This window comes from Protopterus annectens, chromosome 9.part0 (assembly GCF_019279795.1).
Source record: "Protopterus annectens isolate FY-2018-M chromosome 9.part0, PAN1.0, whole genome shotgun sequence".
NCBI lineage: Eukaryota > Metazoa > Chordata > Ceratodontiformes > Protopteridae > Protopterus > Protopterus annectens.
The window spans coordinates 1,492,415,073-1,492,427,362 of NC_056743.1; the positions used below are offsets into that span (position 1 = coordinate 1,492,415,073).

At 43.3% G+C, this 12,290-nt stretch overlaps 1 protein-coding gene across 1 annotated transcript in view; it reads right to left on the bottom strand.

Moving 5' to 3' along the window:
• Positions 1-12,290, bottom strand: part of BRD4 (bromodomain containing 4) — a 1,872,054-nt gene that overhangs the window by 1,716,483 nt on the left and 143,281 nt on the right. The window contains exon 2 of the mRNA XM_044084437.1: positions 156-465. Coding sequence (XP_043940372.1) covers positions 156-431 — 276 coding nt within the window. The 5' untranslated portion in view covers positions 432-465. The remainder of the gene's footprint in view (positions 1-155; positions 466-12,290) is intronic.

Below are 12,290 nucleotides of genomic sequence, written 5' to 3' on the forward strand. Positions count from 1 at the left end.
AAGGGTACTGACACAGTAAATCAAGAAAAGACTACCACTGAGAATGCATACGGGAACCTCCTGTTCAACAATTATACAGTACTGTTGCTTTTAAGAAAAACACAAACAAAATAAATGCTAAGAATGCACAACATCAAAAAACAATGTTAACTCACAGGGAGGTTTAACTTTACGGCATCCACAGGCAGCTGGAAAGGCCACGAAAACTGGTGTTTCCATAGTGATTTCAATATTATTTTAAGTAGGAACTGTAGCCGATTAGTGCTCCGCTTAGGCCTGTTAGGGTTTGAGGTCTCCGGAGGAGGAGGGTTACACAGTGGTACAGCTTGTTGCAGTTGGACTGGCACTGTAGACATTTGTGATGTTTCTAATCCATCCCCCATAACAGAAAATGCTCTCAATCTCTTTCCAAGGCCACTCTCCTCAGACATTCCGCTGATCCCATCGCACTTGGCGATGAGAGTTCTACAAAGCAAAAAAAAAAAAAAGTTATTTTTGTTCTGTTCATTTGGTAATCTAATTAGGCAAAGACATGTCCTTTTCGGTGAGAGACAGACAAAAATGCATATCACCCTGTAAACTATATTAGTACACAGTCTTAGCGAGAAAATTCAGGAACACTAGTGTCCAATCCAGACATGATCTAAGGAAGCCAGTCATCAAATACACAAGCATTTTATAGTGATTTGGCTACTTAAACACAACAGCAGACCAAGATTAGACTAACTTTTTGAATTTTTTTTTTTGCAGGATTAGGCAAAGTCTAGGCATTTGGTGGTGTAAACTGTGGCTCGAGATGATTGTCACTGCTTAAGTGACACACTGACCCCATGTGCAAAATGGGAAAAGGGGTTAAGGATGGACGGATGGATTGTTAAGGGTAGTGTCTAGAGATCCCCTCATGTAAGAGGGATTCAGCCTCTGTACTACTCTGTAATGCAAAAACTCCAAAGGCACAAGTTAACAGGGAAAAGGGACAAGTCCCCCATTTACAATCAGTATAGCTTATATTCTATAATGCTTTAAAGAGATGTTTTGCAGCCAACGTACACTATTTCCACTCAGATGATTCAATTGAAAGTCCTCTGAATCCAATTAGTCCAGCCATTTTGTAACCCAAAAAGCACCCAGAGATCCATTTGGGACCTTGCTAATCTTAGTTTTAAACAAGCCTCCATGAGAGTAGTTCGCTTACCTGAAATACAATTCCACTGCTCCCTGGCCCAACACCCACACTGGTCAGTGACTTAGGACCTTTACCTAAATGTGATCCTTAGCCCAAGTATTGAAAGGGATAGTACACGAGCAGACAATAAACGTTACCAATATGTGGTTTATTTTCAGGAATGCAGCACAGCTTTGAAAAGGGGATTATCGCTACTTAAGCCATATAAACTGTTAGAAACATTAGTTTGTGCCATTAAAGAAATGGGGCCTCTTTCTGCTGTTATTAATATACATGTCAAAAATGTCACCTGTGATGATGTACCAAACTCTAATTTTAAGTCAGGTTTAAAGGATATGGTTCTGGGTGTGGCCCCAGCATACCACCATGCATTACAGACACAGCTGAAGTCTATGACAAACATTACTTTAACACCAGTATACCCCAGCAGTCCATTCCGGGCTCCATATGTTTCACTATCAAAGATACCACAAGTTAGGAGATAAGTTATTAGATCTCCATCTTGAACTCTACAGAGATAATCACACTTTTAATAAGTGCCAAATCTCACTCCTTGATTCAGCAGTTTAGTCAGACAGATGGGCCTCGTTAAAATCTGAAAATGATTAAACTCTTACTCCTAAAATTACAGTCTGCAACTGTGCCTTATGGGACCTATCAGTGACTCAAGGCAGGCAATCTCTATCAGACATCTGGCACTACCAATCAAATCCGTAATTTTAAATGCACTGCACTCTGGCTTGATAAAAAAAAATGTCAAGTATCACACTGAAATGCTTGCATCTAGAGGCAGTTAAAGGTAGCAGTCTTTTTTTGATAAATCCAGAGTACAAAAACTTTTGTCACAATGACAAACAGAAAGTAGAAAGAGTTGTCGCCAAACTTAGGAAGCTTGAAAGATAAAGAGAGAGATCATGAAGTGGTAGAGTATTAGAGATATTCTGGAAATTAGGAAAATTTGTACAAAGCACAAAAATACAGAAATAGAGAAAAAGCACAAACAAAAATATTTACTGAAGACTTAAATATGCCAAGATTAGAGGTAGATGAGACACGACAAATAACACCCAAGATAGAACAGTAACGTATAAAGAAACTGCAGAAAAGTCTCCAAGAATAGGCAGTATTTCAGTGAAAGTTTCAAAGCTAAAAGGGGAGAAAGTGAGCAAGAACATGCAGACTTTGTTCGACAGTATTTTAAAGGAGGGAAAGCACCAACATCTTCGGGGGGGGGGCGTGGTGACTAATACCCAACAATGGTTAAGACCCATCAGAATCAGCTTCATACAGGCACATTTTAATTTTAAACTACAACTATAAAATGTTTAGGTCTATAATGGTTAAAAGAATGTCAAAGGTGCTGACAAAACTGACAGACATGGATCAATGTGGTTTTGTGAAGGGGACAAACATCTGACATTAATAAAACAATGATGATCCAGAGAGAAGGAGAATAGAATAAAATATCGCTGCTGTTGGTGGGTCTTGACATAGAAAAAGCATTCAACAATGTAAGCCGGGGTTACACGAGGAGGGCAATGGAAACATCTGAATTCCAGGATACAATTGTGTCTTTCGGCTTTTCCCGGTTAGGGTCACCACAGCGGAACTCCGGTCCGCTAATGATTGGTAGTGGATTTTATGTACCTGGTTACCAGCCCTGACGCACAACCTTCAACGAAGGCATGCCCCATTCACGTATGCCTCCACACAGAATACGCTCTAGCTGAGAATTGAACGGGACGTCTTGCTATGAGGCGACAATGCTACCACAGCACCACCACCACCAAGGTCAACTAGGAGGACATATCCGGTATCAGCAACACAAATCAAAGTGGGAGGGTTCTTTTCTGAGCAGTTCCATTTGAAGACAGGGATCACAGGCAGGGGTGTCCTTTTTTCCAGTTATTTGCTTTATACTTTGAAGCACTGGCAAAAAAAAAAAAAAAAGGGGGGGGGGACTCAAATTGAAGGATAAACTGGTACGGTTATAAAGAAAAGTTTGCTTTATTTGCAAGCAATATTTTGTACTTGATAAAACAAGAAAAGGACATATCAGTGTTGTAGAACATTCTGAGAAAGTTCCAGGTTTTTCCCCAGATATAAAATTATTGAGGATAAAACAGTCTATAGCTGTAAACTATATACCTACACTAACTTTCACCACCACCCACATTCATGGGACACGATAAAATGGAGTACTCAGGAGTATGGCTTAAAAAGGATTTTGCAATGGCAGCTAAGAATATGTGGGCAAAAAACTAAACAAAAGATACTACAAAAACTGAGCAACGTACATTTGTGCAAGTTGAAAGTACAGTTGTGTACACTTACCATAAATGTAGATGTTCAAGTGTATTCACTGTTGCAGTCATTACACTTGGGTTATCCTGCTGGCAGGCTACCCTCAGTCAGACTGAATTCCAAAGTCTAGGTCCTGCGTCAGTTGCTGTTGCCTCTTCCCTGACGTCAGTGCGCCAAGAGTATAAAAGATGCAGCAGACGCCATTTTTTTTTAGTTTTTTTGCCCCAGATGCCAGGTGCCCCCCCAAAGGGTAAGCTAAAAATATGCCAATAAAACATGCATGCACCAAAATATATATAATACTCTCATCTATAAGCAAATACACCACATAGGTTGTATAGGTTAGAGAAGAGCAGATAAATAGCAGCAAGGATATGGGGGATGGTGGGTGGGTAACCTGGACTGCAACGGTGAATACACTCGAACATCTACATTTATGGTAAGTGTACACAACTGTACTATGTTCTTCGTGTTTCACTGTTGCAGTCATTACAATTGGGCTGAATCCCAAAGCTAAGGTTGAGAGGCTGGAGCTAAATAGCATTAGGAGCGGCTATGAGGCCCTGCAAAACTGCAGTGGCAAAGCCTGCCCTGGATTTAGAGTAGAGTGGTAAATGATAGTGCTTTGTAAAGTGTGCACTAAACTCCAGGTTGCAGCCTCTAAAATGTCTTTGGTTGGTACTCTCTTGAGGAAGGGTGCTGCTCTGGTTGAATGTGGCCTAATGCCCTTAGGCACTGGCTTGCCATGTTGTGAATAGCAGAAACGGATGCAGTGGCCTATCCACTTTGAAATAGTCTGCTTTGAGATGGCCTTTCCTTGTGATCCTGCAGCATATGCCACTAGTAGTTGCTCTGTCTTTCTGAAAGCTTTGGTTCTGTTCAGGGAGAAGCGTAGCTGTCTGTGTATGTCCAAAGTATGTAGAATTTTTTCCCCCTTATTCTGTGGGTTTGGATAAAAGGTAGGCAGATGAACAGTTTGGTTAAGGGTCGCACTGGACACTACCTTAGGCATAAATGTCGGGTTTGTCCTCCGAGAAACCCTGTCTGGATAAAGAATGATAAAAGGTTCCACAGCCATGAGTGCCTGTAGCTCTGAAACTAGTCTTGCAGCAGTTATTGCTAGGAGCAGAGCTGTTTTCCAAGATAAAAACTTTATATCAGCTGTAGCGGCTGGCTCAAAAGGAGGCAGGGTGAGTTTTTCCAATACATAATTGAGGTCCTATGCAGGTATTGTTGATCTCCTTGGAGGCCTTAAGTTTTTGGCTCCTCTGAGGTTCTGCCTTAACAGCGGATGAGAAAAGATTGGTGGCTCTGTATTCTAATGAGCAGAAATGGCAGACGCATGAATTTTGATTGATGAAAAAGATGTGCCTTTGTCCAGCTTCTCAGTTAAGTATTGCAAAATCTGTGGAATATTTGGTACAGCTGTGTCAATTCCTTGTGCCTGGTTTCAAGCACAGAATCTCTTCCATTTTCCAGCGTAAGATTTTTTGGTGCTAGGCTTTCTGGCCTCCAAAATGACATCCATTACAGCTTTAGTGAGGTGTGTTTTGTATTACTACATGGGAGGGTGGCCTAATGGTTAAGGTGTTTGCCTTACAAACACAAGGTGCAGCGTTTGAATCTCACAAGGGATAATTGGCTAGGCTTAAAATGGCTCGCAAGTGCAGTTAGCCTAGTACTAACCTATGAACTAACCTATGAACCTAAAATCCGCCATGCTGCCAGATTTAAGGTCTTTAATTGGCTGTGCAGGATCTGATTGTTTTGTTGGGATAGTGGAGGAGGCATTTGAGGCAAGGTCCAAGCCGGGCATTGAGACAAGTTCCTTAGGATTGGGTACCAGTGCTGGTGGGGCCAGACTGGGGCAATCAGTATCATTTTTGGCTTCTCGTCTGACCTTTAGGAGTACCTTGGGGAGGACAGGCAGTGGAGGAAAGGCATATACCGTTAAGCTTTTCCAGCTGAAACAGAGGGCGTCCACTTTCCATGCTTGTCTGTGATAAGTCCTTGTGCAGAATCTTTTTAGTTGGTAGCTGTGAGGAGAGGCAAATAGATCTATATCCGGGCATCCACATTTCCTTATCATGCTGAAGACTTGTGGATCCAATTTCCACTCGTGGGAATCCATGAGGTTTCTGCTTAGTTCATCTGCCAGAGTATTTATCCTTCCTGGCAGGAATTGTGCCTGCAGATGTACCTTATAAGTCAAAGCTGTGTCCCACAGAGTCATGGCTAGTCTGCAGAGGGGGTAAGAATGAGGGCCTCCCTTCTTGTTTATATACCACATGACCGTGGTGTTCTGTCTTTATCAATAGTTGTCCCGGATGAAATAGGTACTTGAAGGCGGTCAGGGCATTCTGGACAGCTAGCACCTCTTTTTGATTGATATGTAGATGCATCTGGTTTGCAGATAATGTTCCTTGAATACATCTTCCTGCCATGTGGGCCCCCCAGGCATAATCTGATGCATCAGTTGTTAATGTCTGCCTGGCTGGGAGTACAGTGAATGGCTGTCCCTTGTTCTGGTGACAAGCCTTCGCCCACCAACTAAACTCCTTTCGCAGGCAGGGAATGAGGGTAATTATAGTTTCAAGGCTGTGGCAATGTTGAGTCCAAACACTTTTTAGGTAGCATGAAGTTTCCTCATATGCAGTCTCGCATATGGAATTAGTAGAATGCAGGATGCCTTGAAGCCCAAAGCCTGCAGAATTTTTCTTGCAGATAACTGGGCCTTTGTTGCCAACATGTTGAAATAGGTAGTCAGTCTGGCGTGAGATAAGCCATCTGGGCAGTTGTATTTAAGCTTGCACCCAGGAATATTATCTCTTGAGAGTGTACTAGTTTTGATTTCTTTTCGTTGACTGTGTACCCTAGACCTGTTAGAAATCTCTTTACAAACGCCAGATGCTGTAGTAGAATGTCCTTGTTCTCTGCTTTAATGAGGCAGTCAAAGTAAGGATATATTTGTATTCCTCTGTCTGCAGAAAGCAATTACTGGTGCCAGGCACTTTGTGAAGACCCTGGGCGCAGCAGATAAGCCAAAGGGCAGTGCAGAGAATTGGTAGTGCATCGAGCCAGCTTTGAATATGAGGTATCTTCTGCATGTTTGTCTGACTGGGACATGCAGGTATGCCTCTCAGGTCTAAAGTCACCAGCCAAGCCTTCTTGCCCAGCATGGGCAGAAGTTGCTAGAGTCAACATTTTGAATTTTGGTACATCTAGAAATGTGTTTAGAATAGACAGGTCCAGTATTGGTCTCAAGGTCTTGTTCTTACTTGGTACCAAAAACAGTCTTGAATAAAATCCTTGTCCCTGCTCTTGCTCTGGTACTTGTTGAATGGCCCTCATGTCCATGAGGGATGAGACTTGCTTTTGTGCCTCTGCCCATTGATGTTTTGGCAGGTCTGGCCAACCGTTTGTCCTTGGCAGGGTATGGAAGTGAAACTTGTAGCCTTGTGACACTATGTCTAAGACCCATTTGTCCTGGGTTATGTGCCAGTTTTGAGAAAAAAGTGCTAGTTTTCCCCCTAAAGGTGCTGCCAGAAGATAAGTGATTGGTGCAGGCAGGGGGAAGTCATTGGGACCGTTTCCTGTATGGTTGTGATTTGTCTTCTCCACTTTTGGAGGTAGAAGCACCCCATTGTTTAGACCTGTACGAGCCTTGTGGCTGGGATCTCTGCCTCTCGGGCGTCTGTATCTGCCCCTCTGTGGTCTGTCTGACACTGGAAAGGACCAATTCTTTGTAGGCCAGTGTCTGCTAAATCTTGGCGGCTGAACCTGTAAGAAATCTTTAACAGTTTGCATAGATTTAGCTTTGTCCTCCATTTTTGTTAACACCTCTTCTGCTTTAACACCAAACAAAGCATCATGCTGTAATGGGGCATTTAATAATTTTGCTTTGACATGATCAGGCAGAGCTTGTTCCTTTAACCAAGCATGTCTCCTGATGACAGAGCCCGTCACAGCGGCTCTGCAGGAGGCCTCCAAAGAATCAAAGTATGCTTTCCAACTTGTTCAGATGCATGCACTAAATCCTGCATTTCTTTGTTTTCTGCACATTCAGAATTAGTCAACATTTTCTGTTTAAGCAGTGACATAATATACTGCTGATATTTGAGCATATGAAACTGACAATTTAAAGCACTTATAGCCAAGGTTTTTTTGCAGTGGAAGCCTTGACCCCTTTGGGACCCTGAGAGATAGTTTTTGGGTCAGCAGCAGGGTTTTTGAAAAGGAATTTATGCGAGTCAGAGACCCTGTAGTACCTGTCCGGCTTAACCAGTAGTATGGCAGCTGACATCAAACCCAGAGCTTGCAACATCTGTCTGGCTGGAGAAGGGTGAGAAAGTATAGCCTGAACCTGATGTCTTAAGAATGTAATGTGGTGGGGAGGTAAGGCAGCTATCCAAATTGTATTTCAAGAGACCATGTGAATTGGAGAGACTGTACTGGAACCAGTTTTGGATTTGGCAAGATGTATCCAGACACCCAAGGTGTTGCAAATCTGAAGCAAACAGTCCATGGCTTGTAGAAATGGACACTTGGATGGGGCAGGGAGAAGCCAATCGTCTAGATATGTAAAACTTGGAATCCGCTGAGTCTCAAGTGAGCTGCTACTACTATCGTGCATTCGGTAAACATCCTGCTACCTGTGGCGAGTCCAAAGGACAGAGCTCTGAATTGGAAATGACTGGCTCCCAGCCAAAAGCATAGAAGTCTCCTGGATAGTCTGTATTTTTATGTGAAAGTACACATCTTGGAGATCTACTGAGCACATCCAATCGTCCTTTGGAAGAAAAGGATGGATGGACTGGTCCAGGACCATTTGGAACTTCACCTTCTTTACATAATGGTTTAACTTGCTTATCTCCAAAATTGACCAAAGGTGCCCTGTTTTCTTCGGCACTAAAATGCATGAGTAAGTTCTGAACACGCTCTGGTTTGGTGGGACCTTTTGAATGACTTTTCTCTACCAACTTTTGTATTTCTTGCACTACATCCATCTTTCCTCTAACTGGGTGGAATGTCAGGAAGTTTCTTCCTTTGAGGAGGAGGAGAAAGGGAAAATGGTACGTAGTAACCTCTGGATATTATTCTTTGCACCCCAAAACTTTTTGTGATATCTATCCAGGTGTCTAGGTGCAAAGAGAATTCACCCCCCCCAACTGCCTACAGACCTGAAAAGTCAGGCAGCACTTAAGGAGCACTGATAGGGCCCATCTGAAAAAGAATCTCTAAAGCCCTAGTCATGCAGCCCCTTTTGCCACTAAGGTGACATCTACCGTTAAAGATTCCTCCTCTGCCTCTGGAGGAATTTTTCCCATGGAATCGCTGAAAGGTCTGAAACGTACGGAACCACATCATCTTACCACCTTGTTGGTTTCTTCAGAAAGTCCGTTGAGGGATAGAAAACATGACTCCTACAGCAGACAGTGTCTTCTTTGTTCACTACAGATAAGCATCTCAACTGATGGCCTGAACAGGGAAGTGCCATCAAATGGGGCATTAAAGGGCACATTGAAAGTTTCTGCACAAAGTACAGTTTTGTACCTACCATAAATGTAGATGTTTGAAGATCCACATTGCTGCAGTCATAACCTGTGGGTAGTCCGCTGTCCTCGGTCGGCCCGAATACCAAAGTGTTAGGCTGGCGTCGGTCATGGTCGCTCAGATCTGACGTCAGTACGCCGTGATACTAAAGCGCATGACCGACGCCATATCCTCAGTCTTTCTTGCCCCAGATGTCAGAAGGCCTTAAAAAGAAAGGCCATAGCCAAAAATAGAAAAATACCAAATCACCAAAATAGCAACAATAGATACACCACAAATCACACAGCCACCCCAAACTACAGAGGGGTAGGAGGGAGGGTAAATTAGACTGCAGCAATGTGGATCTTCGAACATCTACATTTATGGTAGGTACAAAACTGTACTATGTTCTTCATCTTACATTGCTGCAGTCATAACCTGTGGGTAGAATCCCAAAGCAAAGGTAAAGGGAGGTTGGTAAAATCAAATAGCATTAGGAGCTGCTAACATGCCCTGTAAAACTGCAGTGGCAAACCCAGCACATTGCTGCAGTCATAACCTGTGGGTAGAATCCCAAAGCAAAGGTAAAGGGAGGTTGGTAAAATCAAACAGCATTAGGAGCTGCTAACATGCCCTGTAAAACTGCAGTGGCAAACCCAGCCCTAGATTTGGAATAAAGAGGAAGATGGTAATGTTTAGAAAAAGTGTGCACTGAACTCCAGGTAGCTGCCTCCAAAATATCCTTAGTAGCTACTCCCCTTAAAAAAGCAGTAGAAGTAGCAGTAGCCCTAGTGGAATGAGGTCTGATTCCAGCCGGAACCTCCTTACCATGATGAGAATAACAGAAAGCAATGCAATGCCCAATCCACTTAGAAATAGTTTGTTTTGAAACAGGTTTTCCTTGAGACCCCAAGGCAAAAGAAATGAATAACTGTTGGGACTGCCTGAACCCTTTAGTTCTGCTCAAATAATAACGTAACTGCCTGTGAATGTCCAAAGAATGCAAAATTTTCTCCCCTTATTTTGGGGATCAGCATAAAATGTAGGCAGATGAATAGATTGGTTTAAGGCCACATTAGAAACAACTTTAGGCATAAAAGTAGGATTAGTCCGTAGTGAGACCCTATCCTTATGAAATATCAGGAAGGGTTCAACTGCCATGAGAGCCTGTAATTCAGATACCCTTCTAGCAGACGTAATGGCCAACAAAAAAGCAGTCTTCCAAGACAAAAACTTCAACTCTGAAGTAGCTGCAGGTTCAAAAGGAGGTAAAGTGAGCTTTTCCAACACAAAATTGAGATCCCAGGAAGGAGTAGGAGCTCTACGTGGGGGTCTTATGTTCTTTGCCCCTCTAAGAAATTGCTTGAACAAAGGGTGAGAGAATAATGGTGGGTCACAGTCATAGTGAGCAGAAATGGCTGCAGCATGAACTTTTACAGAGGAGAGACACAAACCCTTGTCTAATAATTCTGTAAGATACTGAAGTGAAACACTCAAATTAGGCACTGAAACATCAAAACTCTTTGTTTTGCTCCAAAGAAAAAATCTCCTCCATTTATCAGCATAAACTTTCCTTGTACTAGGCCGTCTGGCCTCCAAAATGACATTCAAAACTTGAGGAAGCTGCGACCCCCCCCCCCCAGGGTCTAAAACAGAATACGCCAGGCTGTCAGATGCAGGGACTGAATCCTGACATTGCAGAAATGATTGCTTGCCTGGGACAAAAGGTGTGGAATTAATGGCAAAGGCCAAGGAGGCTCCCGTACTAAAGTCCTCAGCAGAGGGTACCAGTGCTGCCGTGGCCAATCTGGAGCTATCAGAATCATGCAAGGCTTGTCCTGCCTGACCTTTAGGAGCACCTTGGGAAGGAGAGGCAGAGGGGGAAAGGCATAAACGTGAAGGTTGTTCCAACTGAATGATAGAGCATCCACTTTCCAAGCTTTTGGGTGAAACAGTTTTGTGCAAAATTTTGGCAGTTGGTAATTCAGTGGAGAAGCGAACAGATCTATGTCTGGAGTCCCCCATGCCACCGTCAACTGTTGAAAGACATGAGGATCTAATTTCCACTCGTGGGGATCCACCATCTGTCTGCTCAAAACATCTGCTAAGGAGTTCTGTGCTCCTGGCAGAAACCTTGCCTGAAGGGTGAGGTGCAAACAGAGCAGTCTCCCACAAAATCATAGCTCGTCTGCAAAGAGGGTACTAATGGGTACCCCCCTGCTTGTTGATGTACCACATGACTGTTGTGTTGTCTGCCTGAATCAACACTTGTCCTGGGTGAAGTAAATCCTTGAAAGCCATCAATGCAAATTGGACTGCTAACATCTCCTTCATGTTGATATGCAAATGTTGTAGTCTGGCAGGCCACGTGTCTTGAACCCATTTTCCATTGAAGTGTGCTCCCCAGGCCATGTCTGAGGCATCTGTCGTTAAGATCTGACTCGCCTCTGGTCGGGTCACAGAGAGTCCCTTGTTTAGGTGACATTCCTGAGCCCACCACAAAAATTCCCTTTGGATGCAAGGTATCATCTGAATGACAGTGTCCAAATCGTGGCAGTGTTGAGTCCATACGCTTTGAGATACCATTGTAGCTTCCTCATATGCAGTTTGGCATTGGGAAGCACCAGAATACAAGATGCCATGAACCCCAAGGCTTGAAGGACTGTCCTTGCAGTCAGCCTGGACCGTAGAGACAATTGTTGGAAGTAAAGGGTAAGATTTCTTTGTTTGTCCGGGGTCAAAAATGCCATCTGAGAAGCTGTATTCAGTCTCACACCCAGAAAGCACATGTCCTGAGAGGGTACTAGACTGGACTTTGTTTCGCTCACAGAATACCCTAGGCACCTTAACACTGCCATAACATACTGTAGATGGTGAAGTAACTTGACTTTGTCTTGAGCCAGAATCAGGCAATCGTCCAAATAAGGATAGATTTGTATTTCCTTAACCTTAAGAAGGCTATCACGGTGCCAGGACCTTTGTGAACACCCTGGGCAGTAGATAAGCCAAAGGGCAATGCAGAGAACTGATAATGTAAAGTCCCAGCCAAAACGCAGGAACCTCCTGCAGCTGGGCCTGATAGGAATGTGAAGATAAGCCTCTTTGAGATCCAAAGTTACCATCCAGTGATCTTTGCCTAATAGAGGCAGAAGTTGTTGCAAAGTTAACATCTTGAATTTTGGAATGTCCGGGTATGTGTTGAGAATAGACAAATCCAGAATTGGTCTCCAAGTGTTTCCTTTCTTTGGTACAAGAAACAGGCGAGAAT